This window comes from Callithrix jacchus, chromosome 10, assembly GCF_049354715.1.
Source record: "Callithrix jacchus isolate 240 chromosome 10, calJac240_pri, whole genome shotgun sequence".
Classification (NCBI taxonomy): domain Eukaryota; kingdom Metazoa; phylum Chordata; class Mammalia; order Primates; family Cebidae; genus Callithrix; species Callithrix jacchus.
Genome location: NC_133511.1, coordinates 74620636 through 74648037, shown reverse-complemented (window position 1 = coordinate 74648037; position 27402 = coordinate 74620636). Strand labels below are relative to the sequence as shown.

At 46.1% G+C, this 27402-nt stretch overlaps 1 protein-coding gene across 17 annotated transcripts in view; it reads left to right on the top strand.

Annotated features, from left to right (window-relative positions):
• Positions 1-27402, top strand: part of DENND2B (DENN domain containing 2B) — a 204613-nt gene that overhangs the window by 143258 nt on the left and 33953 nt on the right. For 16 of the 17 annotated variants that reach the window (XM_078340451.1, XM_035265722.3, XM_035265721.3 and 13 more), the window contains 2 exons: positions 3852-3956; positions 24027-25259. In XM_078340451.1, the coding sequence (XP_078196577.1) occupies positions 3877-3956; positions 24027-25259 (1313 nt within the window). In that variant the 5' untranslated portion in view covers positions 3852-3876. The remainder of the gene's footprint in view (positions 1-3851; positions 3957-24026; positions 25260-27402) is intronic. The other variant, XM_078340462.1, reaches the window with a different exon arrangement.

Below are 27402 nucleotides of genomic sequence, written 5' to 3'. Positions count from 1 at the left end.
TTTGCACCAAGGTAATAAATAAGATGGTCTCCAGGATGAAGGTCATCAGTGGCCATAAATAAATTTGTTTAACTTTCACTCCCAGATATACTTCATTTTGGTCAATGTGATGTGAGAATTCCAGTCAGAGTGAGAGAAAGAACTACTGTTTGTGAATGGTTCAGCTTCCGTGATGGTGGTGTTTGCCTAGGCTATGGTGCACATTGACATCGGAAATGTGCTTGATGTGTTGGTTGTGTTGTCTCTCACACCCGCTCTCCAAGGCACTTAAAAATGATTTATTTAGCTCTTAAGTTTCAACATCTATATTGAAATGTAATTAACATTCTGTAAAATTCATTGATATAATGTAATGGTTTTTAATATATTCACAAGAGTTGCACAACCATTACCACTATCTAATTCCAGAACATTTTTATCACCTCAAAATGAAACCCCACACTCCTATAAGTTATGTCCCATTCTGCCACCCTCAACCAGTGCTAGGCAGCCCCTGGTTTATTTACTTTCTGTCTCTATAGATTTGCCTATTCTGGACATTTTACTAAAGCAGAATCAAGGTTTATTCATGTTGTAAGAATGTATCAGTACTTTACTCCTTTTTATGTCTGAGTAATATTCCATTGTATAAATATATACCACATTTTGTTTATCATCAGTTGATGGACATTTGGGTTATTTCTACTTTTTGGCTACTATGAGTAGTTCTTCTAGGAACATTTATGTACAAGTGGTTGTGCGGACATATATTTTCATTTTTCCTGAACAGATACCCAGGAGTGGGTCATGCTGGTTTATATGGTAACTCTGAGTATAACTTTTTGAGGAACCACTGAATTATTTTCCAGAATGGCTGTGCCATTTTACATTTCTGCCAGCAAGGAATGAGAGTTCCAGTTTCTCTACAGTCTTACTAGCATTTGCTTTTATCTGCCTTTTTGTTTTTTTTATTACAGTGGATGTGAAGTAATATCTCATGTGGTTTTGATTTGTATTTTCCTAATGACTAATGATGTTGAGCATTGTTTTATATGCTTATTGGCCAAGTTTATATCTTTGGAGAATTTCTGTGCCAAATCCTTTGTCTACTTTTTAATTGGGTTACTTTTTTATTACTGAATTGTAAGAATTCTTTATATATTCTGGATACAAGTTTCTTAGCAGATATATGATTTCCAAAAAATGTCTCTCGTTCTTTAGGCTGTCTTTTCACTTTCTTGATGGTATTGCTTACAGCACAAAAGTTATTTATTTTGACATAATATAATTCATGACATTTTTCTTTTCTTTTTTTTTTTGTGCTTTTGGTGTTATATCTAAGAAACTGTTGTGTAATCCAATGTCATAAAGATTTACTTCTGTTTTCTTCTAGCTTTGCTTTTGTAATTGTAGCTCTTACATTTAGGGCTACATTACATTTTTACTTTATTTTAAAATATGGTATGTGGTGGGACCCTACTTTGTTCTTTTGTATATGGATATCCAGTTTTTTCAGCACAGTTTGTTGAAAAGACACTTCTTTCCCCATGAATTGTCTTGGCATCCTTCTTGAAAATCTATTGAACATGAATGTAAGGAATTATTTCTGGAATCTGGATTCTGTTGTATTGATCTCTGTTTCTATTCTTATGTCAGTATTGCATTGACTTGGTTGCTTTGTAGTATTTTTTTTTTAATTGGCAAGTCAGAGACTTCCAACTTTGTTCTTCTTTTTAAAGATTGTTTTGGCTGTCCTGTATCCCTTGCATTTCCATAAAATTTTAGGATCAGCCTGTCAATTTCTGAAAAGCTAGCTAGGATTTTGATGGATATTCTTTTGAGTGTGTAAATCAATTTAGGGAGAATTGCCATCTTAACAATATTAAATTTTCTGATCTATGAACATGGTATATCTTTTCATTTTTTATGTCTTTAATTTCTTTCAATGATGTTTTATAATTTGCAGTATATATGTCTTGCATTTCTTTGATTTTTTAATTTCTAAGTGATTTATTATTTTTGCTGCTATTGTTAATGGAATTGTTTTCTTAATTTCATTTTCAGGTTATTCATTGCTAGTATATAGAAATAAAATTGAGGTTTTTTTTTTTTTTGGAGATAGAGTGTTGCTCTGTCACCCAGGCTGGAGTGCAGTGGCATGATCTTAGCTCAAAGCAACCTCTGCCTCCCAGGTTCGTTACTTTTGTGCCTCAGCCTCCTGAGTACCTGGGATTACAGGCATGCACCACCACACTTTGCAAAATTTTGTATCTTATTAGAGATTGGAGTTTTGCCGTGTTGTCTAGGTCTAGGCTGATCTCAAACTCCTGGCCTCAAGGGATCTGCCTGCCTTGGCTTCCCAAAGTTCTGGGATTACAAGTGTGAGTCACTGCGCCTGGCTCAGAATTGATCTTTAATATTGATTTTGTATCCTGCACACTTTCTTGAACTCGCTCACCAGCTTAATAGGTTTTTTAGTGGAATCCTTAGGATTTTCTACATACAGAATCATGCCATTTGCAAATGGAGATAATTTTACTTCCTTCTTTTCAATCTGAATGTGCCCTTAGACTTTAATCTTCCTATTCCTTTTATTATTTGGCATAAAACAGTGTTCCCAAAAGGATACTGCTTTTACCATTGGTGATATATTAGCTAAGAATATATGGTACATGAACAGATATTTTTTACTGTGTAAATATTTAAATACCTTAATGTATATAACTTTTATTTTAATGTATTAGAAAAAACATGATTAGCATTTCTAGCTCCCAATTTCATGATGTATACTCAAATGTTACTTTATCATAATGGTTATCCTTGAACATCTTATTTAAAATAAGATACTCTCTTTCCCTCTACGTTTTTTTTCCTTCCTTCCTTCCTTCCTTCCTTCCTTCCTTCCTTCCTTCCTTCCTTCCTTTCTTTTTCTTTTTTCTTCCTTTTTTTTTTGAGACAGAGTCTTGCTCTGTCACCCAGGCTGGAGTTCAATGGCGCAATCTTGGCTCACTGCAACCTCCTCCTTCCAGGTTCAAGGTATCCTCCTGCCTCAGCCTCCCAAGTACCTGCCACCACACCTGGCTGATTGTTTTATTTTTAGTAGAGACAAGGTTTCATGTTGGCTACGCTGGTCTCGAACTTTTGACCTCAAATGGATCCACCTGCTTCCGCCTCCCAAAGTACTGAGATTACAGATGTGAGCCACCATGCCTGGCTCTACCTTGCCTAATTTTTTTTCATTCTACTTATCATCACCTTACATGTTATATGCAAATGTACAATAATTATCACACCCATGATAATTCATGTGTGCTCATTGTCTGTGTTTCCTCACTGGAAACATGAAGTAAGCTGCATGAAGTTAGAGACTTTGTATTTACTCTTTGCTGGATTGCATTTGCCTTGGATATGGGTGCTCAATAAATATTTGTTGAATGAATAGTTTATTGTTTAGGATGAGGTTACTTTTTTTTAAGAAAAGGAAGTCAGTTTCAAATGTATTCAAGAAAAATATTGAATAAATAGTATGTCAGGAGCTATGCAAATATGGCAGAAACCATGGACTGTATGGAATGATAGAAGCTGAGGAAACTTTAAGGAATGAGGAGAGATGGATGGAGGTGGAGTTTCTTGGGCTTCTTTTTTTTTTTCTGTGAAGTGATGTTGTTAGCTCACAGTCTTCCCTATTCCAGGCCAGGGGTTTCTTGGGGCTCTGAAGCTGTAACACATGGAGTTAAACGTTACGTGGGAAAGTGGTTTCTACCACCTGCCACAGAAACCCTCTCGGCACTTCTGGCAGTCATCGGCAAGACGTTCAGGGTGCTTTTGTCTGCCCGTGGAAACTTGGCTTACAGGCAATGTCTTCTTTGCAGGGCTCTGGGTTTGCAGAGAGCCGAAATGACCATGACTGCCAACAAGAATTCCAGCATCACCCGCGGAGCCGGAGGCACTAAGGCCCCTCGGGGGACTCTGAGCAGGTGGGTTGGGGAGCGCTTGTGGGGGGTGGCGTCAGGGGACCTCGGTTCTGGGTGGAATCCCTCCAAAATGTAAATAATCATAATCTTCACTGAAAATCATCCAGGTGACTGGTCTAGGCCAACTTATGCCGACCATTAGGCAGAATATATTTTCTAGTTCTGGAAGTTTCCATGTGAGATAGCAAACGGTAGCCTTAAAACCAGCTTTGCTTTGTGCCTAGCATTCCAAGGATGGGCAGCAAGAAGCAGCTGATGTTCTTCTGGCTGTAACTTTTTCCCGTGGTGGGGAGAGCTTGAGGCCTGTGCCTAAGCTAAGCTGCACTGTAGTGAGGGAGGCTGACTGCACTGGGGTAAGGGTGGATAGGCAGTTATGCATATTAGCACAAACTCCAAGTAGCAGTCTGGGCTTTATAGGAGTTTAGAGAAACCCTGGATTTTGGGATCATATGGATTTGGTTCAAATCCAAGTTCCAACCACTTACCAAATAGTGAGCTCTTAGAATGTTTTCCTGTGCCCCGTAAAATCTTCATTATTTTATCTGTAAAACAATAATGGTAGTTGTCTTACAGAGTTTCTGTGGGGATTAAATGAGATAATGTAAGTCAGTGCTTAGGGTTATGGCTGACATAAAGCTACTCAATAAATTTTAGCCCCCTTTCTAGGATGAGATCAAAGCTTCTGCAACTCACAGATACACAGATAGATGTACATTACTCTCACCAGGGCTTCTCTGATCTTGGCCAAGGCTGGACGCTGATGTCCTAAAAGAATCTTTAGTCTCTTTTATTAAAGTTGTGTACCTTTCGTAGCCCTTTCTGCTGAATCTCAGGTGGACAGATTTGGCTTGTGGGGCCTCTGGCTCTAGGTTGGATAGCTGCGAAAAGGATGCTCAGCTTTGGTTTGCACAGGGCTAGCTCCTTCCTGGATATCTGGCTGTGCAGTGCTAGGCTGAGTCTAACAGGGTCTGGTCAGAGGTTGTGGTAAATGTTTGGTTCATTCAGAGCTGGAGTCCAGATATAGTTGGTATAATAGTGCATGGATATAACCCCTGGGGAGTGACTGTCCTGAAGGAGGCAGGAGTTCCCCACACCATACATACAGGGCCTTGTCCCAGTAGAAACAGTCTGGATGGACTATGCCAAACAGGGGTTGATGGATTCTGACTTGTTAAGTACATAAGACCTTGGGACTTAGCCAAGGAAACTGACTTTCCACTTTGCAGCATCAAGACTGATAGGAACACCCCCTGTCCAGGCAATCCCTCTAATTTAGACTTGGCTTGGTGACATAGCAGCTTTCCTGGACTGGGTGAGGCTGGGAATGGTAAGGAACAACTTCTTGGGCAAAGCAGGTGGAGAAACTGACCTCTTCCAGAACATGTTGGTGTCCAAGGCAGAAACAGGTCAAGGTTTCAGAGTCTCTGTCTCCCAGCCTGCTCCTGGGAACCATGTTGCTGGGTTCTTGTCAGCCTGGTGGCATTCTTACCATGAGCTGGCAGATGGAGCTGGGAATTAAGGTTCCCATTTTTTAGAATATCATACGACTGTAGGAGTGAAACAAATCTATGCAACTTGTCATTTTAATTGTTAATTTTAAAGAAATTGAGTATTTAGGACCTGACATGCAGATTACCATTCCCAGCAATTCTCAACTCTTTTAAATATTCTTTTTTTTCCTTCTAATTTTCACCATGCAGGAATGGGGTAGAGAGGTGGGAGCTGGCAGTATTTTCATCAAGTTTCAAAGCAGACTCAAGACTTCTGACAGGTGCTCCAGTTTCTATTTGGAGTAAATGCCTTGTTCTTCTTCCTTTTTTTTTTTTCCCACCTGCAGCTGTCTTGATTGAGTTATAAAAGGGTGGTGTCACTTTTTTTTTTTTTTTTTGAGACAGAGTCTCGCTCTGTCGCCGAGGCTGAAGTGCCCTGGCCCTCGGCTCACTGTAACCTCCACCTCCCTGGTTCAAGCGATTCCCCTGCCTCAGGCTCCCAAGTAGCTGGGACTACAGGCACCCACCACCATGCCCGGCTAATTTTTGTATTTTTAGTAGAGACGGGGTTTCACCATATTGGCCAGGCTGGTCTCGAACTCCTAACCTTGTGATCTACCCACCTCAGCCTCCCAAAGTGCTGGGATTACAGGCATGAGCCACCATGCCCAGCCTTGCCTCCTGACTTCTAAGTTTTCAGAAACTGATCTTCCTTTAGCTTCTCAGCATGCTTGCCATCAAAACATGCTAGATGGTGTTTGTAAATATCTGAGCCTCAGATGTGCCTAAAAAAAGCATTTTTCCTGCCTCCCTTTTAAGTCTCACTTCCTTCCTATCACATTTCCGCTTCTCTCCTTCCCTCTCTCCTTTCTTTCCTGGGAGTCTGGCTTTTGGTGTGAAGTTGCAGGCCTCTGTGGCTAGTGATACCCTTCTCTCAGAGACTACCCCTGGAGTGTAGGCATTATTTAGACATTGTGATCTGGTGATTTCGTTGGCTGCCTTCACCCCTGGCCACATCTGGTTGTGTTCTTTGGACTGAGTAAAACAGTAAATCACCAGTTCGTTTAGGAAGGCATTGTTGGTGAAATCAGAGGGTTCTCCTAGGCACCACGCTCTGTGCTGGGCACTGGAGGGCAAAGAGGGACGATTCATTCTCTTTCTCCAAGGTATTTACAACTTGGAGTGAGGATCTTGGCACCTGAATTTCTTAGTTTGACCTTTCAACAGGTGTTTGGTGGTGACCTGGGGTCCTTTTATCATTGTCAGCACATGAGTCCAAGGAGGAGGCGACTCCTCGGTGTGACCAGAGCTTTGGCTGGGGAGGGGAGGGGTGCTGGGGCCTTGGAAAGCTGGGCCATTGACACTTTGGCTACTTTGGGGACCTCCACATCATCCACATGAAGGCAGAGGAGTCCAGTGGTTCTAAGAGGCATTTGTATCTAGCTTTAGGGGAAGAGGGAGGTCTAGGTGAGGAAAACTGGTGGGGGTGGGCAGATGGGACCCTGTGTAACTGTCAAGGTGTGTATTTGAAGGACTGTACCCTTAATTTGCATAAGACTTCACCTGGTGCTACCACAAAGCCAGTCTGGGTTAAAGACCCTGGATTCCTTTCTGTCGGTTTTCACAGGTGTGTTGCTACTTTATTCCTTCCTTTTCCTTTACAGCTTAGTCTTGATTTGGCAGGAATGTGTAGGAGGAAGAAATCTAAGCTATTCATGTGACCGCCTCAGTTTTGTTCTTAGCTGTGTCTTGGTCTCCTGAAGTAGGTTTCCTTGTCTTTGTTTTTGTTGGTGAGGTTGAATAGGCATACTGTTTCATCCTTACCTGTCAGATACACTCTCCCCAAGGCTGTTCCCACTTCAGCTCACAAGATATGGCTGCATCCAGCTCTGGGGTTCGGGGCTGGGATTCTCAACCCTCTTCTTAATTCTAGAGGTCAGCCTTTACTGTGTTGGTGTTGATGACCTGGGATGGGACTGGAAGCAGGTTGGTAACTTGCGAAAAAGGAAGTATTATGTTGAGAGCTAATTCAGCTGTGTAGATGGGGTGACCTATGCCACTTACTGCTCTCAGGAGATTTCACTTGTGCAGGAAGAGCTGGCAGCCTGCAGGGGCTCTTCTCAGAAGACCTGTTGATTTCCTCCTCAGCTTCTTCACTGTGACTCTAGCACCTGGGTTGTTGCAACTTGGAAATAACAGCCTCTATCAGCCTCGAGTTTGGGAACTTTGCTTGTGGTAGGTGCTGAGGGTCCGTAAGAATAGATAATTCTAGGACAAGGGCTTCGATGTCTTTCTATGTTCCTAGAGCCTGGAGCGATGCCTGGCACAGAAGGCACTGGCTATTTGTTGATTAGTCAACTAGATAGATGGGAGAGCAGCCTCTTTGAGCATAGTCTGTTGTGCTACGTGAGTCCTTATGGTACCTTCCTAATGGGTCATCTCAACTTTGGACTCTTCATCTAGTCTACAGATTCTTCGAAAGGCAGAGCTGAAAGGAGGCTTTAGAGCTCATTCAGTCTAACCCATTTGAATTACAGATTGGGAAACTGAGGCACAGAAAAGAGGAGGTACTCCTCAAGGATATAGAACTAATAGGAAGAGGAACTCAAGCCTGCCTCTCTTGATCCTTCCGTTGTTTTATTATCCCACCACATTCCCTTCCTATGAGCATTCCTGGGATCTTCCTGCCCCAAAAGTACTGCTATCATGATAAAGTCAAGCTTAGCCTGGTTTGTAGGGCTTTTTCAGGATCTGGCCCTGGTCTTTCTTTCTGCCTAATAGTTCACCGTTCTCTTATGCAAACTTTACGTTTCTTCCGGTCTAGATGCAAATGTTCACTTCTCTTCCAGTGCTTCTCTTGACCACCCAGCTAAGACAAATCCCTGTCCCCTGTACATTCACTCAGAATCTTTGGTTTAAAATGACCAAATAACACTTATCATATAGTATCTCATAGGGTCGATATTTGTGTGGATCTTATTTCCCTTACTCGGAACTCTTTGGCGGCCCAATACATTCTTTGTTGGGATGTTAGAGTTGGAAGGGATCTTGAGATATGTCTGGCTCAGTAACTTATATTAAAATGAGGAAGCTGAAGCTCACCTAGCTAATTGGCAGTGGAGCCATAATTTCAACTCACATTTGCAGGTTTTTATGCAGAGGGTGGCCTCAGTTTGTGATATGGTGAAATCCAGAGATGTCTTGAGGTTCCATGGCCAATGTAGGTAACATTGGATCAGGGAGAAGCTAAAAGCTTAAAGAGAATAATCTTCTGAGTAGCTCTGAGTAAAAGATAATGCTTCAGGGCCTGTCCTGGCTATGGCAGGCCCCTCTCAGGAGGACCTGTGGTCACAGCCCCTGTTACCCGAGATGCTGCCTCGAATCCAACCTTGATGCTGTCAGTGCTGGTCTGTTTATTTATTTGTGTGTAACAAATGACCCCAAACTTAGTGGCTTAAAATAAAATTTACTGCTCACCAATTGGCATTTTGGTAGGGCTCGGCAGGGAAAGCTTGTGTCTATTCTTTGCAGCATCAATTGGGGTAGCTTGAAAGTTGTGGGTGACTCAATGGCTAGGGGCTGAAGTCATCTGAAGGCTTATATGTGTGACAGTTGATGCTGGTAGTCAGCTGCGACTTCAGCTGGGAACACCTCCACACTTGGCAGCATGCCTTCGTAGCATGATATTTGGGTTCTGAGAGTAAGAATCCCAAGAAAACAGAGCAAAAATGCATGGCATTTAGTGACCTAGCCTCAGAAGTCAGATAGTCTATCTTCTATTGTACTGTTAAAACAGTAACAAAGGGCTGCCTAAGCTCAAGAGAAGGGAAGAGAATTTCTGCCACCTGATGAGAGGAATATCAGCATCTCTTTATAAGACGGTATGTGGAATGGGATAGCTTGTGGTACCTATATTTGGAAAATACAGTCTGCCACAGTTTGCCCTCTGGGCACAACAATTCATGTCTTTCCCAGATGCAAAATATACTCAATCTCTCCCCTAAAATCTCAGGTCTCATCTTATTCGTGGCATCAGCTTGAAGTCTGTTACAATGGACTCTGTTGCCAAAATCAACTCCAGAAAAGGCTAGGTGCAGTGGCTCACACTTACAATCCCAGCACTTGGGGAGGCTGAGGCAGGCAGATCACTGGAGCCCAGGAGTTTGAGACCAGCCTGGGCAACATGGAAAAAACACATCTCTACAAAAATTACAAATATTAGCTGGATATAGTGGTGCACACCTGTGGTCCCATGTACTCTGGAGGTTGGGGTGGGAGGATCACTTAAACCCAGGAATTCAAGACCAGCCTGAAACCCTCTCTGTACCAAAAATAAAAAAGTTGGCTGGGTATGGTGGTACATGCCTGTAGTCCCAGCTACTCTGGAGGCTAAGGTTGGAGGATTGCTTGAGCCTGGGAGGTGAAGGTAGCAGTGAGCCAAGATTACACTGCACTTCAGCTTGGGCATAGAGTGAGACCCCGTCTAAAAAAAAAATCAGATTCAGATGTAGATGAGACTTTTGAGAGGTTCATTCCTTCTGTGCAGCTCCTTGAGTGTTGCTTCTTGCTGTGAAGACCTGTAAATTAAACAGAATATATATCTGCTACCCAAAATGCACTGGTATGACAGGCCTAAGTTTACCACTGAATATGCTTCTTTTCAAAAAGGGGAAAACAAGAGGCACCCAACAGTCACTGGTTTGATGTATCTCTCATATTCAGCAGGACATCTGTTGCTAATTCTTTGACTAGGTGTTGGTTCATTTACCTTGTTTCTAGCTGCGCCCTCTGGGCTTTTGCTTCTGCCCTCTAACTCATCTTTTCTTTTTCATAAAAGTAGCTCATGTCCGGGCACGGTGGCTCACACCTGTAATCCCAGCACTTTGGGAGGCTGAGGTGGGTGGATCACAAGGTCAAGAAATTGAGACCATCCTGGCCAACATGGTGAAACCCCGTCTTTATTAAAACATACAAAAATTCGCTGGGCATGGTTGCATGTGCCTGTAGTCCCAGCTACTCGGGAGGCTGAGGCAGGAGAATTGCTTGAACCCAGTAGGCGGAGATTGCAGTGAGCCGAGGTTGCACCACTGCACTCCAGCCTGGCGCCTGGCAACAGAGCAAGACTGTGTCTCAAAAAAAAAGTAGCTCGTTATTACAAGTAAGTAGTTTTCTCCCTCTGCTTCATGCCTATAATACATTAAGGGTCCAAAGTCTTTTCTTCATTTTGTACTGACTCTGTTCTTTTTACTCCAAGCTGATATACTACCTTTAAACATTTTACAAGTTTCTTATGAATCATTTTATAATCCATTATAATAGCAAAAAGCAAACATGCAAATCACTTTAAGATAAGCCCCTTGGCCAGGTGCAGTAGTTCATACCTGTAACGCTAGCACTTTAGGAGGCTGAATTGGGAGGATTGCTTGCATCCAGGAGTTTGAGACCAGCCTGGGCAATATAGTAAGACCCTATCTCTACAAAAAAAATAATCAGGCATGGTGGTGCACACCTGTAGTCCCTGGAGGCTGAGGTTGGAGGATCACCTGAGCCTGGGAGGGTGAGGCTATAGTGAGTCGTGATGGAGCCACTACTCTGGCCTGGAAGCCAGACCTTGTTTCAAAAAAAAAAAAAAAAAAACCACAAACAAACAGATATCCCTCTCTTTACTTTGACTTGGATTTCTTGTGAGATTGCTATGGGACAAAGGTTTTTAAGATTCTTAGGAGCCTTATTGTCTTCAGAGAGTATTTGCATGACCCACTCATAAGATACTTAGGAGGCCTTTTGTCTGTCTGTTCTATGAGGCAACACTTTTTTTTTTTTTTCGAGACAAAGTCTCACTCTGTCGCCCAGGCTGGAGTGCAGTGGCATGATCTTGGCTCACTGCAACCTCTGCCTCCCAGGTTCAGGCAATTCTCCTGCCTCAGCCTCCTGAGTAGCTGGGACTGCAGGCGTGTGCCACCACGCCCAGCTAATGTTTGTATTTAAGTAATTTTTTTTTTTTTTTTGAAACGGAGTCTCATTCTGTTGCCCAGGCTGGAGTGCAATGGCATGATCTCCGCTCACTGCATCCTCTGCCGCCCAGGTTCAAGTGATTATCCTGCCTCAGCCTCCCAAGTATCTCGGATTACAGGTGTAAGCCACCACACCTGGCTAATTTTTGCATTTTTAGTAGAGATGGGGTTTTGCCATGTTGACCAGGCTGGTCTCAAACTCCTTAGCTCCGGTGATCCACCCACCTTGGCCTCCCAAAGTGCTGATATTATAGGCATGAGCCACCATGCCTGGCCAATTTTGGGGGTCTTATCAAAGGGTTTTTCAATCTCACGTTAGGTTTTTTTTAACAGATTTATTGAGGGACAATTAAAGTACAATAAATTGTGTAATTTAAAGTGTACAGTTCTCTCTCTCTCTCTCTCTCTCTCTCAATAAAACCAAAACCACAATCTGGAAGCCATTTCTTAATTTGCGAATTTTTTCCTGCCTGAAGAGACTGGCAGTGAAAAACAGTTTTATTTTCTGACCCAACAGGCCCTTTCTTATTTGTGATTCCTTTACATTTTAGCAATGAAACAGCTCCTTCCTAGCTTACCTCTTTTCTCTCTTTTACTGAAGGCAGCTAGAGCAAGTCAGATGGCACTTTCAGCACTATGCCTGCAAATCCCCTGAGCTAGTTCATCAGATTAATTAGCTATATTTCCTATTATCTGTGTTAACCACAGGTGACAAACTTTTCAATACTATGAGGGTTCCCTTTCCTCTAGCTTCCAAGAGCATTTCCTCACTTTCCATTAAGCCCCTACTGACAGCCAGGAAGTCACCATTGTAGCACCTCTCTTGCAGGTACCAAAATGTATTTCAGACATCTACTGCCATCCACCCCCTACCAAAAAAAAAAGATGTAATGGCATAAAACAACCATGTTCTCATGCTCCCAGACTCCATGGATTAGGAATTCAGACAGAACACTGCAGGGATGGCTTGCCCCTGCTCCATGATGTCTGTCTTGGCTAAAAAGAATTCAAGGCTGGCTGGGCACAGTGGCTCATGCTTGTAATCCCCGCACTTTGAGAGCCTGAGGTGTAAGGATCACTTGAGCCCAGGAGTTCAGGACCAGACTGGGTAACGCTGAAAGACCCTGTCTCTACAAAAAATATTAATAATAATAAAATTAGCCGGGTGTGCTGGAAGGTACCTGTGGTCCCAGCTACTCATGAGACTGAGGTGGGAGGCTCACTAGAGCCCAAGAATTCAAGGCTGCAATGAGCTGAGATCTTGCTACTGCACTCCAGCCTGGCAACAGAGTGAGACACTGTCTCTTAAAAAAAAAAAAAAAGACTTCAAGGCTTAGGGTGGCTCAATGGCTAGGGACTGGAATCAGCTGGAGATGTCTTCACCCCACGTCTCGGGGATGCTGTCTGTTGCTGGTAGTTTACCTGGGACTGCCAGCCAGAACACCTACATGTAACCTTTCCACATGGCCTGGGCTTGCTCTTAGCATGAGAGACAGGAATTAGGAGCTGCTGACTTCTTTAGGCCTTGGCCTGAAAAGTAGCACCACATTATTGGTATTGTATGCTTGATTGATAGCATACAATACCAATAATGTGCCCAGATTTAAGAGGAGGGATTTTGATAAGAAGCATGTCAAAGAATTTGGGGGCCACGTTTTAAAACCACCACGAGTGCCACTGGGTTTCCTGGAATTGGATTTGCCTCCCTCTTGGCTTTGTCTAATGCCTGGCTCTGCTTTATACAGCAGCCCAGTCTTTACTGGATGAGGGCACTGGGGATGTTCCTGCCAGGCATCAGTAAGCCCTCAGGGAGGGCTTTTGCAGTGTCAGTATTCTCTCTGTGTTCACTGCCACTGCTACTTAGAGGGCTCAGGGTTTCCTCCCAGAGAAGAGCTCAGCAGTCTACTGGGCACTTCCTTAGAAATCAGCTTAGGGGCAGATAGGTGTGGCTTCCGTAGATTCTTAGATGTGTTTTCTGGAGGTGAAAAGGCAACTAAATTTATGCTGTGACTCTCACTACCTTTCTCTTCTCCTGACAAGCTGTAGGGACCTGGCGAATTACTATAGATGGTGGCCTAGATACAGCCCCAGTTGGGGGCTGAGGCTGCCCTGGACTCTGTTGGAGGCTCGCAATTATTTGAGATGCTTGCTTTGGGAGCAAGAAAGCCAAGTTGTGAGTATCACTCTGTCCTTTGGCTTTTTTTTTTTTGAGATGGAGTCTTGCTGTTTCACCCAGACTGGTGTGTAATGGCACAATCTCCACTCAGTGCAACCTTCACCTCCCAGGTTCAAGTGATTCTCCCGTCTCAGCCTCCCGAGTAGCTGGGATTACAGGTGGACACTACCACACCCGGCTAATTTTTTTTTTGGTTTTTTTTTTTGGTATTTTAGTAGAGAAGGGGTTTCACTGTATTGCCCAGGCTGGTCTCAACCTCCTGAGCTCAGGCAATCCACCCACCTCGGCCTAGCACTCTCAAAGTGCTGGGATTACAGGCATGAGCCACCACGCCCAGCCCCTTTGGCTTTCTAGCAGGACTTTTCTGGAGTGGGATGTCTGTGTCTTGGTACTGGGTAAGCTGCTGTAGGCTGGGGAACAAACTCTTGGACTTCTGACTCAGGAAGCCTTCTCCATTTTCTCCTCCTTCATGCTCAGCATGTGGCCTTAGGGTAGCACAGTGAGAATGCCATCCCCAGAGTTGGGGCAGTCACTGAGTGGCAGGAGAATGGTGATGCCGCTAAGCCAACAGGGCCCTTTGTTGAGAAGCCCGAGAATGCTGAATGGCAGGCCACCATCCAGGCCATTTCATTTGAAGCAAGCTAGACATAGCGTAGTAGGGTTGGAAGCGTATTGGATACTGAGCCCTGTAGAACCGTCACCTGTAGACAGGCTCACTTCAGGGCCCTCATAGCACATCCTGGTGCCTCTGAGGCTGTTTCCAGGACTACTAGGACTTTTTCCCAACGAGCTCCAGCTTGGTCCCTCCTTGTTACTAACACTTGTAGTAGCCCTGTGACCAGAAAAAGCAGAGCACCTTGGGGCATGCCAAGTTCATCAAAGACTAAAGATAGTCTTTCCTCCAAAAAAGTTCCTCAGGGCACCTGACAATTTGTAGGGCATCCCTTAGCACAGATACTTCCTGTTGTGTTACCGAAGAGGGGCCTGTGTCACTAACCCAGGGATTGGGGCATGTTCGTATGAGACAGTACCAGAGGGAATATTGTACACTTTTCACTCTCACTTTCTGCCTACATGTATGTGCACACATATACATGATGCTTTTTCTTTCCTTTTTTTTTGAGATGGAATCTTGCTCTGTCACCAGGCTGGAGTGCAGTGGTACGATCTTGGCTCACTGCAGCCTCTGCCTCCAGGGTTCAAGGGATTCTCCTGTCTCAGCCTCCCGAGTAGCTGGGACTACAGGCACATGCCATCACCCCCAGCTAATATTTTTTGTATTTTTAGTAGAGATGGGGTCTCACCATGTTGGCCAGGATAGTCTCTATCTCCTAACCTCATGATTCACCCACCTCGGCCTCTCAAAGTGCTGGGATAAGAGGAGTGAGCCACCGCGCCTGGCTGCTTTTTCTTTTCTTGTTTCTTTTATCAAAAATTTTTTGAAATAAGGTCTCACTCTGTTGCCCAGGCTGGAGTGCAGTGGTGCAACCGTGGCTCACTGCAGTCTTGACCTCCTGGGCTCAAGGATCCTCCTGCCTCAGACTTTAAATAATTTAAAATTATTTAAATGCTTAAAAATAATTTTTAAGTATTTTTTTGCCACCACACCCAGCTAATTTTTAAGTTTTTTTTTTTTTTTTTTTTTTTGGTACAGATGGAGTTTTACCATGTTGGCTAGGCTGATCTCTAACTCCTGGGCTCAAGTGCTCTTCCCACCTTGGCCTCTCAAAGTGGTGGAATTACAGGCATGAGCCACCATACCTGGTCCACAATATTTTTTCTTTGAATTTATCTCTCTTTCCATATCTTAGGTCATACTCTTTCCATCATAATGATGTGTCTTAAATATCTCTGTGTGTGTGTGTGTGTGTGTGTGTGTGTGTGCGCGCGCATGTGCGTGCATTTATGGTTCTCTGTTTCTTTTAAATTTCCTTTGCATTCTCCCCTGCTTGCTTTTATCTGTTTATCTTACTACATCTCTCCTTAAATATTGGTTTTGGCCAGTTGCATGCTGCAGTGTTGGCATCCATGCCTGTGCTGAGCTACTGAAGTGGCGGCCTGATGACAAGGCTGTGGCACAAGTGCCCAGTTCCACAGTGTCTGCCTCCCAGGGGCATCCTCTGGGATTGTAGAATAACAGAGAGATGAAAAGAGGAGTCTTGGTTGTCTGGTGGCTGCTTTGTATTTACTTAAAGAAATTATTTCTTTTACCTTTATGGATGATTTATAGTGTTCAAACATAGTTAGAGATTTACGTCATCTTAGCCATACAGCTAGTGCAGGGGGACACTCAGAGGAAGTGTTGTCTGTGTTTATAGTTAAAGAACCTGGGCTCAGAGAACTGAGAGGACTTGCCCAGGAGCACACCCAGAAAGTGATGGGCCAGTCAGTGCGTCGCTCTCGCGCCTGTGGGAGAGGGCCTCCGGGGCTAACGGCAACACCAGGCTGCCCTGAGTGCTTTGTGTACCTTTCTCTGTTGTTCTTCCGCTCCTACAGCACAAAGAGAGAGGTGGGCAAGTCTGTATAGACAGTGTCGTGAGCAGGCATACAGGAGGCCTAGGTTTTAAACCGTGTTTTCATTCATTTAGTCATTCAACACAAATAACAATTCGTTTTAAATTCTAGACACTTTGCAGGGGATATCAGCTTAACGAGATACTGTCACCACCTTCAAGTGGGTTCACTCATCACCTAGTAAGGGAGAGGAAACAGCATGGCAGAGTGAAGTGTTACACATGCTATCACAGACATTTCCCCAGTGGAGGCCTCTGCATAGGCCATCTCTACCTGCAAGGGGGTAGGGTGTGAAAAAGCTAAGAGTTTGATGTGCCTGCGGGTGGGATACATGATTGAGATGGAGGGAATAACAGCGTGGGATGATGAAGGGAAAACAGGTAGGGGCCAGCTCATGGTGGGGGCCTTGGCAACAATGCCAGTGAGTTTGCATTTTATTCTGTAGATATGAGGAGTTTCAAACATGATAAGTTTTGCATTTTGGAAAAATGTCAAAAGATGAGAGGACGGACCAGAAATGATTTAAAATTGAAGGCAGAAAGAGGAGTTAAGAGACCAAAGAAGTAGCAGTAGCTGTAGGGATGGGGAGTGGGGAACACATCTGAGAGGTGTTAAGAAGTAGAATTGATAGGATATAGTCTTCAAGTAGATCAGTGTGTCTGGAGAGAGGTCTGGATCCCGATGCTTGAGGCAGGAGGGGAGAAAACTCTGACCTTTCCTCCCCTCTCTGGAATGAGCTGGAGAAAACACACAGCAGTAAAAGCCAGGGGAGGTGGAAGCATAAAGCAGCATAGGGATGAAACTGTGAGAGAAGACGTCCAGCGCAGGCAGATGGGAAAGAGGATGCTAGTGTAAGGCCAGCATTTTCAGATGGGCATTGGGTCCCCACCTCTTCATTGCCCGCTCAAGGATGTTATTCCTGCATTTGTGTCCTCTGTGTCTGCACTGACAACTTTTCACTCTCTGCTGGATCATTCCAATTACAGTAGCAAGGTTGGTGTGGTGATTCACACCTATAATCCCAGCACTTTGAGAGGCCAATGCAGGAGGATCACTGGAAGCTAGGAGTTCAAGGCCAACCCGGGCAACATAGTGAGAGCCCATCTCTAAAAAAAAAAAACAACAAAATAGCTGGATGTGGTGGCCTGAGCCTGTAGTCCCAGCTATTCAGGAGGCTGAGGTAAGAAGATGGCTTAAGCTCAGGATTTTGGGGTTTACATTGAGCTCTGCACTCCACCCTGAGTGACAGAACAAGACCCTGTCAGAAAGAAGAAAGAGAGAGAGAGAAGGTGGCAGAGGGAAGGAGAGAAGAAGGAAGGAAAGAAGGAGTGAGGGAGGGAGGGAGGGAGGAAGGAAGGAAGGAAGGAAGGAAGGAAGGAAGGAAGGAAGGGGAAGGAGGGAAAATTAACAAGAAAAATGCTTCCATGATACCATATTCTTCTCCATCTACTGTCCCATTTCTTTGTTCCGTTTTTAGGAAAACTCTCAGAGAGTTGTCTGAACTCTCTGTCTCCACTGCTTCTCCTCCCTTTTTCTTGAATTTTTGCAGCGAGGCTTCCCTTCTCCCATCTTTACCGAAACCTCTCTTCGTCAGGCCACAGTGACCTGCATGTTTCAGATCATTTCCTTCTCGTGCTCAGTTGCTGGCAGATTTGACTCAGTTGATCACTCCCTGTTTCTCGAGCATCTCAGGACATCACTCTTCATGGGTTTTTCTTTTCTCACTAAATGCTCATCTCAGTCGGCCTCCTTGGCTATCTCTTCCTCCTTGTTCAGACCTCAGAGCACTGGAACGTCCCAGTGCCTGGACTTCTTCTTTAGCTCTACTTACACATTCTAGAGGGTCTCATTTGGCCACTTGGTTTTAAATATCTCTGTATACCACTAATGACTCCCATACTGAAATTTATAACCCAGACTCTCTTCTACCAATGCTCAGGCCAAATATCCTGATGCTGTCCTAGACGCCTCCCTGTCTCTCTCACGCTCATCTAATCCATCAGCAAATCCCATTGGCCCAGCCCTCCAAGTAGACCCATCTCCACCACTACCCTTCTGACCCAAGTCATCATAATAATCACTTATCTGGGCTGGGCGCGGTGGCTCACGACTATAATCCCAGCACTTTGGGAGGTCAAGGCGGGTGGATCACAAGGTCAAGAGATCGAGACCATCCTGGTCAACAAGGTGAAACCCCATCTCTACTAAAAATACAAAAATTAGCTGGGCGTGGTGGTGCACGCCTGTAATCCCAGCGACTCGGGAGGCTGAGGCAGGAGAATTGCCTGAACCTTGGGGGCGGAGGTTGCGGTGAGCCGAGATTGTGCCATTGCACTCCAGTCTGGGTAACAACAGCGAAACTCCATCTCAAAAATAAAATAAAATAAATAATAATAATCACTTATCTGGATTCCTGCAGTGGCCTTCTAAATAGTCTCCTTGTTGCCACCCTTGTGCCCCTGCCTGCCATCCTCTGATGTGAAGTCAGATCCTGTCACTGACCTGCTCACACCCCTTCAAGAGCTTCCTTCTCTTTGAGAGTGTAAGCCCAAGTCTTACCAGTGGCCCATGGGGCATTCCATGGTATGGCTTCTGGTGTCTCTCCGGCTCATCTCCAGCCCATACTTTGTCATCTCCTTCCACTTTGGCCGCACTGGCCTCCTTGTTGCCCCTGGAATACAGGAGGCATATGGTGATCTTTGCTCTACTGCACTTTCTGTCTGGAACATTCCTCGCCTGGATAGACACATTGCTCACTTCCTTCAGGTTGTGTTCATGTGTCCTCCTGGCAAGAGGGGCTTCTGTGACCTCCCTACGTAAAACAGCAACTCATCCTCACTGCTCACCTCTAAACCCTTTCCCCTTCTTTATTCTTCTGTATTGGCCCCTAAACCATGTCACAGAGTTGTTTTGTTTATTATCTGCGCACTCTAAACAAATAAGGCAATTTGGTATGCCTCCTCTAGAATGTAACCTGTAGAAAAAGAGACTTTGTTTTCAGCCTCTGCTGATCCTTTTTTTTTCTTTGAGACAGGGTCTCACTCTGTTGCCCAGGCTGTAGTGCAGTGGTGCAATCATGGCTCACCGCAGTGTTGACCTCCCAGTCTCAAGCAATCCTCCCACCCTAGCCTAAAATAGTGCCTGGAATAGACTTTGTGTTCAGTATATCTGGTTGAATGGATGAAGAGCCAAAATGTATCTCCGGCCTGGTGGGGTTGTTGCACACTGTGGTCTGGGTGGTAGGTGGCTTCCTTTGTTCAGATGCAGACAAGGTTCGTTGTTCAGATGCAGAGAAGGCTAGCAAGGAGTTGGCCTAGAAACTGGGAAGGAGTGAAGATAGAGACTTTGAGTGGCTTTGCTCCCATGGTGGCATCCGGAGGCAGCCTGGTCCAGCCTCTGCCTTTCTCTTGGCCGTGGTCTCCTCTTGCCCAACAGAATAATCTTAATTTCCCTCCTAGTCTCAGTTTGAGGAACTAAGAGACAAGTATACAGAGTGGGACTGAAGCCCAGAAATGAGCACCCTCTCACATCTATGCCAGGGGATGCCAGAAATGAGCACCCTCTCACATCTATGCCAGGGGATGCCACCTGCTGTGCAAAGTCCTTGTTATGGGGATCCAGGCACCCTGATACCCAGCTCCCATTGTGTCCCTCCTGAAGCCTCCCTAGTGTCCCCTCTCCAGGTGACAGACTCTCCTGACCCTCCTTCAGCCTGGGAGTAAAGACTATGGAAGCCCCGATTCTTAGGGTGGCTGAACTAGCTCCACTTCCAGGGAATACCCCCGTAAGGGCATCAGAGCCTGTAGTAGTGAGAGAGGGATCCAGTCCAGACATCATAGAAGCTGACCAGTGAAGAAGTGGGGAAGGAAGGCCAGGGCAGTGACTCGGCACTGGGATGGGATGGGCCAATGATACACAGGTGTGGCCTTTCCCACCTGCATCTTTTTGCTACTGCCTTGGAGCAAATCACCCCAAAACTTAGTGGCTTGAGACAGTTGATTGTTTCTGACATTTCTGTGGTTTTCTGGTGGTTCCTCTGCTGCTTTCCCCTGGGTGCACTCATGTAGCTGTGTCTGGCGGGGTCCCAGGTGGCCTCACTCACGAGTCAGGCAGTTGTAGGCTGGCTGTTGACAGAGGTGCCTTGGTCACATTCCATGAGATCTGTCGTCCTCTGAAAGACTAGACTGGCTTCCTTATATGACGGTGTCAGGGCAGCACTCCAGGTGGGTGAAGGGAGATACTACAAGGCCTCTTGAGGCCTCAAGTGTGGAATTTGGACAGCTTTTAATTTCCACCACCACATTGTGTTATACTCAAAGCACATCACCAAGATCAACCCAGATTCGAGGGCAGAGAAATAGACTCCAGCTTTCCATAGCCTGAGCTGCTGAGAATTCATGGCCATATTTAATTTACTCCCCTAACCCACTTGATACTGTTCAGGATCCATGGACAGTGGCAAACTGACCGAGTTTCCCAGGTGATTATTCTGAAGAGTCAGCCCCTTGTGAATATTAGTAATGATCAAGCTAAGTTGGAACACTGTGTGTTAGGCCCCAAGCTCCGCACTCGACAGTTACTATTTCTGTTTCTCACAGTGATTCTCTGAGATATGTGATCTTTCAACACCCATTTTATGGTAAAGGAAACTGAGGCTGAGGGAGAGAAAATCACTTGCTCAAAGTTATGCAGCTCATAAGTGGCTACACTGAAACTTGAACTCCAAGGCTGTGATGTTCTTACCCTCTGTTGAGACTAGCTAGCCATAACCTCATTTAAAAAAACAGTTCTAATGATAATTAGCATTTCACATCCATGGTCTTATTTGTTCAGTATGACAACGCTGTTATGTGAAATGTGGGACAGTTTCGAAGAAATGAAGCTGGATGCTCAGAGTATGAGTCCATTGCTAATAAGAGGTAGAATCAGAAATACATGGACAGCTAACAGAGCATTCTACCCTCAAGTGAGAATGTCACCCCCAGGAAGGCAGAGCCTTTTCTTTATTGTTTACCAGACCTTGGAGTGAGTGGCTGTTGCCTTCTCTGGGATGAACCCAGGGTCCCAGGCTCCAGGCTGGCACAGGCAGGCCCCTCTGTGGTGCAGTACACTGGCCGTGGCCTGTGTGGGGAGGCTGGGGCAAGGGCAGCATGTGATGCCATGGGCCCCAGGTCAGCAGTGACACCAAGGACAGGACCTTCAGAGGAAAGGGCCAGTCTACTCTCTATTTTATGCCGCATGAGGGGAGAAATGATACCTCAGTTCAAGCAGGGAAGCAGGGTAGGCATTGAGAGAAAGTCCTTAACCTGTGGGCATTTATTCGTCCTGGAACTACTAAGGGAAGTTATAGAATCATTCTTTCTGAAAGCGTGCTGGGATCAGATGGACCAGAGGCTCTGAATTGTTTTCCTGTCCCAAGGAGCCATGCCTCATACTACCATCAGTAACAGTGGTTCCATGGGCTGGCGAATTCTCTCTTGGGCAGCTGGGGAGACACAGCTCTCGGGAACCACATATCAAAGAGCCTGGAGTGGGTGAGGCATGTATAGTTTAAAAAGGCTTTCCGAGAGATTGTGAGTTTCATTAGGTGCCTGCCATCTCCTAGTAGAATGTAAGCTTCATGAGGACATGAATTTGTGTCTATTTTGTTTATTCTATCTGACACTTAGAATAGGCCTAGCACAGAGTAGGTGCTCACTAAGTATTTGTTGAATGAGTAAACAAATAGAAATTGTCCTCTGTGAAATGCATCTTCAGTTGAGAACTAAAACAGAGTCCTTTATGTAGCACAGGCACTCATTCGCTTAGGGGGCTGGACTGATGACCTTCTATTTATGGTTCTATCACATAAGAGAGACTTAAGGCCTCCATCAGTTGTGAGGAAGTTGGGATCTCCCCTGCTCTCAGCTGAAGCCTGGCGCCTTGCCCTGCCGCTCCCCACCCCAGGGAGGGCCGGGGCTTAGTCTGTTCACACTTCCTCCCTGAGCAGAGCCTTTTTGGTCATTGGCTTGGCTGGGCACTGAATTTCTCTCATCTGTGCCCATGTACACATGGGATGGCTCTTGTTTGACTTGCCCACTGAAAAACAACTTGAAGCATGTTGAAGTTTCCTGTTGATTGGGGGCAGCCAGAGGCCTGTGACCCAACTGGGAATTGTCAGCCAATGCCTGACTCACCCGAGCTCCAGTTTTCTGTGTGTGAGCGAACAGTGACAGCAGCCTGGCTCAGGGGCAGCTGGCTGCCTTCCTGTGGATGGCATGGCATTCTGGAGCCTGAGAGGCTGGGCAGCCCAGAGCGGAGGGCCACGGCCTTAGGGTCAGGTCAGCCTTTTACTGTGCAGTGTTGGCAAATCCTGCTGTTTTTGAACTGAAACTGTTTGGAAAGAGTTCTGAAAGTTGACAGTGGTTACCTTACTAGACAACTAGAAAAGTGTGCCCAAGAGGAAGTATGCTCATGGTTCTCTTCAGTGAGCTCACCTTTCCCTTTTCCTTCCCTTTTCTGTTCATCATTCACCAAGCACCTTCCAGACGCTGTTTGTCCCTGGGCCTAGAAGAAATCGTAGTCTAGTAGGGAAGACCAAGAAGTCCCTTGATACTTACAAGTGCTGTGACACAAGTGTGTCCAGTGCTGTGGGGATTTCTGTTGAGCTTCCGTATGGCCCTGGCAGTTCAGAAAGTGGAAGAGCCACTGCTTCCTCTTCAGAGAGGCAGCCCAGTATAGTGGAAGTTCCTGTTCTTCTGGCTTCACTTAGCAGCTGAGTGACCTCGGATGTGGTATTAAACCTTTCTGTGCCTTAGTATTTTTTATTTGTAAAATGAAGATAATAAACATGATAATAACCTCATAGAGTTTTCAGGAAGATTAAATGAGTTGACTTATGTCAGAACATTTATTCAGAGCTGTTCCTGGCCTTTGCCAAGATCTGCATATAGATTTGGAGCTGGGACATGGTGGATGCTTCTTGGATGTGATGCCACTGCTGGAGGGTGGAGCTGCCTGAGGGGTGGCCTTATCACCTCACCGGCTTCCTCATTGACAGAGTGGAAAAGACTTTCCTGAGGGGCTCTTCTGACCTTTCTGAGGCCCTCAGGGATTCCAGTTCTGGTCAGAACTTGCCGTGAAGAAGCGAGATCTTATGTCTAGTAGCAGAAGTCCCAGGGAGACAGAAGCTTGTTAAGGGGTACAGTCAAAGGGTTTGAGAGTATTTTGGGGCTACTTCAGGGAGTGGTGTGCGAGAACCACCAGTTCACAAGAGCTCATCAGTGGCGTCTCTTCTCAGCTCCCCAGCCAATGATGTCACATTGGTAGCTCAGTCATGGTAGGAACATTTATGCTACCAAAAGTGGCAAATGGTACAAATCTGCTCTTTCCCAGAGAGCTGGTTGTTCAAACTTGTTTTTCTGTTGTTGTTCCTTTTTCCCTCTTTTTATGGAGAGTCTCATTATGTTGCCCAGGCTGGTCTTGAACTGCTGGGCTCAAGCGATCCTCTCGCCTCTGCCTCCCTCAGTGCTGGGATTACAGGCGTGAGCCACCAAACATGCTGAGAACTGGTTGTTAAGCATGTGCCAGCACCACCCTGGGCTTCTGTGCTCTTGTAGGCAGATGTAGACTCTTGGGGTGCTCTCACTTGTCACAGAACAGGTTTCTGTTTCACACATTACTCAGGGTGTCTGGGGATGGTTTGGGCAGAGAGGCCTGTTGAGTTTGGCCTGCTGTGATTAAGGATATTGCTCTCCTTGAAGACAGCCTTGAAGGTACATTTCTTTTTGAGGGTCCTCCAGGAAAAAGATGCTGAGCTCTGTAAAAATAAAAGAGGATGCCACTGGTTGGTCAGCCACTCACTGCAATTTTCTTTTCCTTTGTTTTGTTTTGCTCCCAGGTCTCAGTCAGTCTCTCCACCTCCAGTTCTCTCCCCACCAAGGAGTCCCATCTATCCACTCAGTGATAGTGAAACCTCAGCCTGCAAGTACCCCAGCCACTCCAGCTCCCGGCTGCTCCTCAAGGACTGGCACCCCTACACTCCTTCACCCCAGAATCCTCAAGATCCCTCCCCAGATACTTCCCCAGCCACCTGTCCCCTCAAGACTGCCAGCTTCAGTTATTTGGACAGAAGCTCTTCAGCTTGCAAGAGAGAAGCCCAGGATGTAACGGGGGTAGCTGCCTGCCTCCCCCTTGCCCAGAGCACGCCATTCCCGGGGCCAGCGGCCAGCCCACGGGGCGTCTTGCTGACCCGTGCCAGCACCCGTGCCCACAGCCTGGGTATTCGGGAGAAGATCTCAGCATGGGAAGGTCGCCGAGAGGCATCGCCCAGGATGAGCATGTGCGGAGAGAAGCCGGAGGGCTCTGGGGGCGAGTGGGCGGCCAGTGAGGGCTGCCCCAGCCTGGGCTGTCCCAGCGTGGTGCCGTCCCCCTGCAGCTCAGAAAAGACCTTTGATTTCAAGAGCCTCCGGAGGATGAGCAGGACCTTCTCTGAGTGTTCCTACCCAGAGACTGAGGAGGAAGGAGAGGCGCTCCCTGTCCGGGACTCTTTCTACCGGCTGGAGAAGCGGCTGGGCCGGAGTGAGGCCAGCGCCTTCCTCAGGGGGCATGGCAGCAGGAAGGAGAGCTCAGCAGTGCTGAGCCGGATCCAGAAAATTGAACAGGCCCTGAAGGAGCAGCCAGGCCGGGGGCTCCCCCAGCTCCCCAGCAGCTGCTACAGCGTGGACCGGGGAAAAATGAAGACTGGAACCTTTGGCGCTTTGGAGGAGCCGGCAGGGGGCGCGAGTGTGAGCGCTGGCAGCCAGGCAGCAGGAGTGGCTAGAGTTGGGGGGGAGGCGGGCCCACCCCCAGAGAGGGAAGGCAGTGGTTCCACCAGGCCCGGAACCCCTGGAAATAGTCCTAGCTCCCAGCGACTGCCATCGAAGAGTTCCCCTGATCCTGCTGTGAACCCTGTCCCCAAACCCAAGCGCACCTTTGAATACGAGGCTGACAAGAACCCCAAGAGTAAGCCCAGCAATGGTCTACCTCCTTCGCCCACACCTGCTGCTCCACCCCCCTTGCCCTCCACCCCAGCCCCACCGGTCACCCGGAGACCCAAGAAGGACATTCGTGGTCACCGCAAGTCCCAGAGCAGGTAACGCGTGCCCCTCCGGTGTCTTGTAGCTGAGTACTGTGGCTTTCTTTTCAGTGGACAGTGCAAACCCAGAATGGAGGGTGGGTCACAGTAGTACTTTGTAAGTGTGAAGTACTGAAGAATTGTTAGATGGTAGTTGTGGTAGTGAAAAGTGAGATCGTTCTGCTCTTACAAGATACTTGGACATGAGTGGGAGTGCTTACAGGATACGTGGGACCTGAGTGCTGGTCACTGAAGGTGTTGGTTGGGTTTGGCCTTTGGGGTAGAGCTGGGCTGTGTCCCACCCCTGTCCGAGCTTCCTCAGTCCTCTCTCGGGAGTAGGTGAAGCAGGCAGTCCTTTGAGGACTAGTAGGATCTTAGCCTCCCCACCACCTGAAGTACCAGCATTAGAAATTAATTTCTTTGAATGAAGATTATCTGAATACTGCATTTTATCATTTACATGGTAGTGTCGGCAAATTTAATACAATTTCCTCTTTCCTGAGGCCTCCTGGCCATATAGGAACCCTGGGCCTATAACAAGAGGAAATTATTGGGAAGATTGATGAAAAAAGTAGTAAAGCAGGAATGACCTATTCTGAGGTTCTTGTTGGTTTTCCCATCAGTCTCAGGACTTCTAACCCCAGACTATTAAGGGCGGTCTCCCTAGTAACTTGGAGCTGGGGCTGTTGGAATTGGTGAAGGCTGGCAGGTGCCTTGTGCTCTGAATCAGGGTAGGCTGGGAGTGAGCTTCCTCTAGAAGACCCACCCTCTCACACCTTATTGCCTTTCTCACCTAACCCCACATCAGATGAGTATTCAGGTTTGTTTCACTTCTGGGGATTCTTTAGTCTGCTCCCATATTCAGGCTTCATCTAACATATCCCATCTCATATATCAGCTTTCCTGCGTTGTGCAGAAAGGAAGAAATCCCAAAGGTTCAGACCCCTGAGCCGGAACTGCCTGTGGCTAAGGGTAATCCTGTGTTTGAGTCCACCCCAGAATGCCCACTGGCTCTTTAATTCTTAAACAGCCTGCCAAGAGTGTTTGTTTTGTCCTTATTCATCCACTTCTATAAACGTTCATCTAGAGCCTGCTGTGCACTAAGAGTGTGCTGGTCAAGAGGACACAGAGGCAAATAGGACATGGTTCTTCAGTCAAAGACCTTGTGGTCTGGTGCACAGATAAATCATAGATAACGTGACCCTTGGCAGTGCAGGAGGCTACAGAGACCCAGAGAAGAAGCATCTGAGTTAGACGGGGGAGAGAAGGGAGGCTCCTCTTACAGGGAGTTGCTGAGCTAAATTTAGAAGAGCCAAAAGCAGTTGACTAGGTGACCAAAGGGAGTGGGGGAGAGTTCATCAGCCTGAAGGTTTTACGCATATTCCACCCCACACTGCATTTATATATAACATATACACACATATGCCGTATATGGAGGAGTCCCTTCATGTAAGAATTAACTTAGCAAACTTAAATCTGTGCTCTTGGAAAAAGAGAAACAGTTCCAGAAGTGCGGTTTGTTCTGTATGCTGGTTCACACAGTGAGCGTGTTCCATGAGTAGTGGAAATGGTAAGTTTGGTCTTTATACCAGGTATGATTCTTATATTTAATAAACTTTTTTATTAAAAAAAAATGCAGTGCACGTGAGGTGGCTCACACCTGTAATTCCAGCACTTTGGGAGGCTAAAGTGGGAGAATGGCTTAAGACCAAGAGTTCAAGACAGCCTGGGCAACATAGTGAGACCCCACCTCTACAAAAAAATTTAAAAAGTTAGCTGAGTGGTTGCATGTGCCTGTAGTCCCAGCTATTTGGGAGGCTGAGGAGGGATGCTGGCTTGAGCCCAGGAGGTTGAGGGTACAGTGAGTATGATCACACCACTGCGCTCCAGCCTGGCAACAGTGTCTCTCAAAAAAATTATGTATCTATACATGTGTGTGTTGTGTGTAAAATGCAAGCCAGCCCAACTGTTTCTTCTGGCATTCAGCAAACAAAACAAAACAAAACAAAAAAACCAAAAACCTGGAGAGAAACTGTTAGTTTTAATAAGAGACAGCATGTTGGTCCTCAGTATGACACCTTCCATGGGGATTTTCAAGGATAATTTGACTGAAGATGATTTGTGTCTTACTTACTGATTTGAGGGCTACCTGCATGAGATG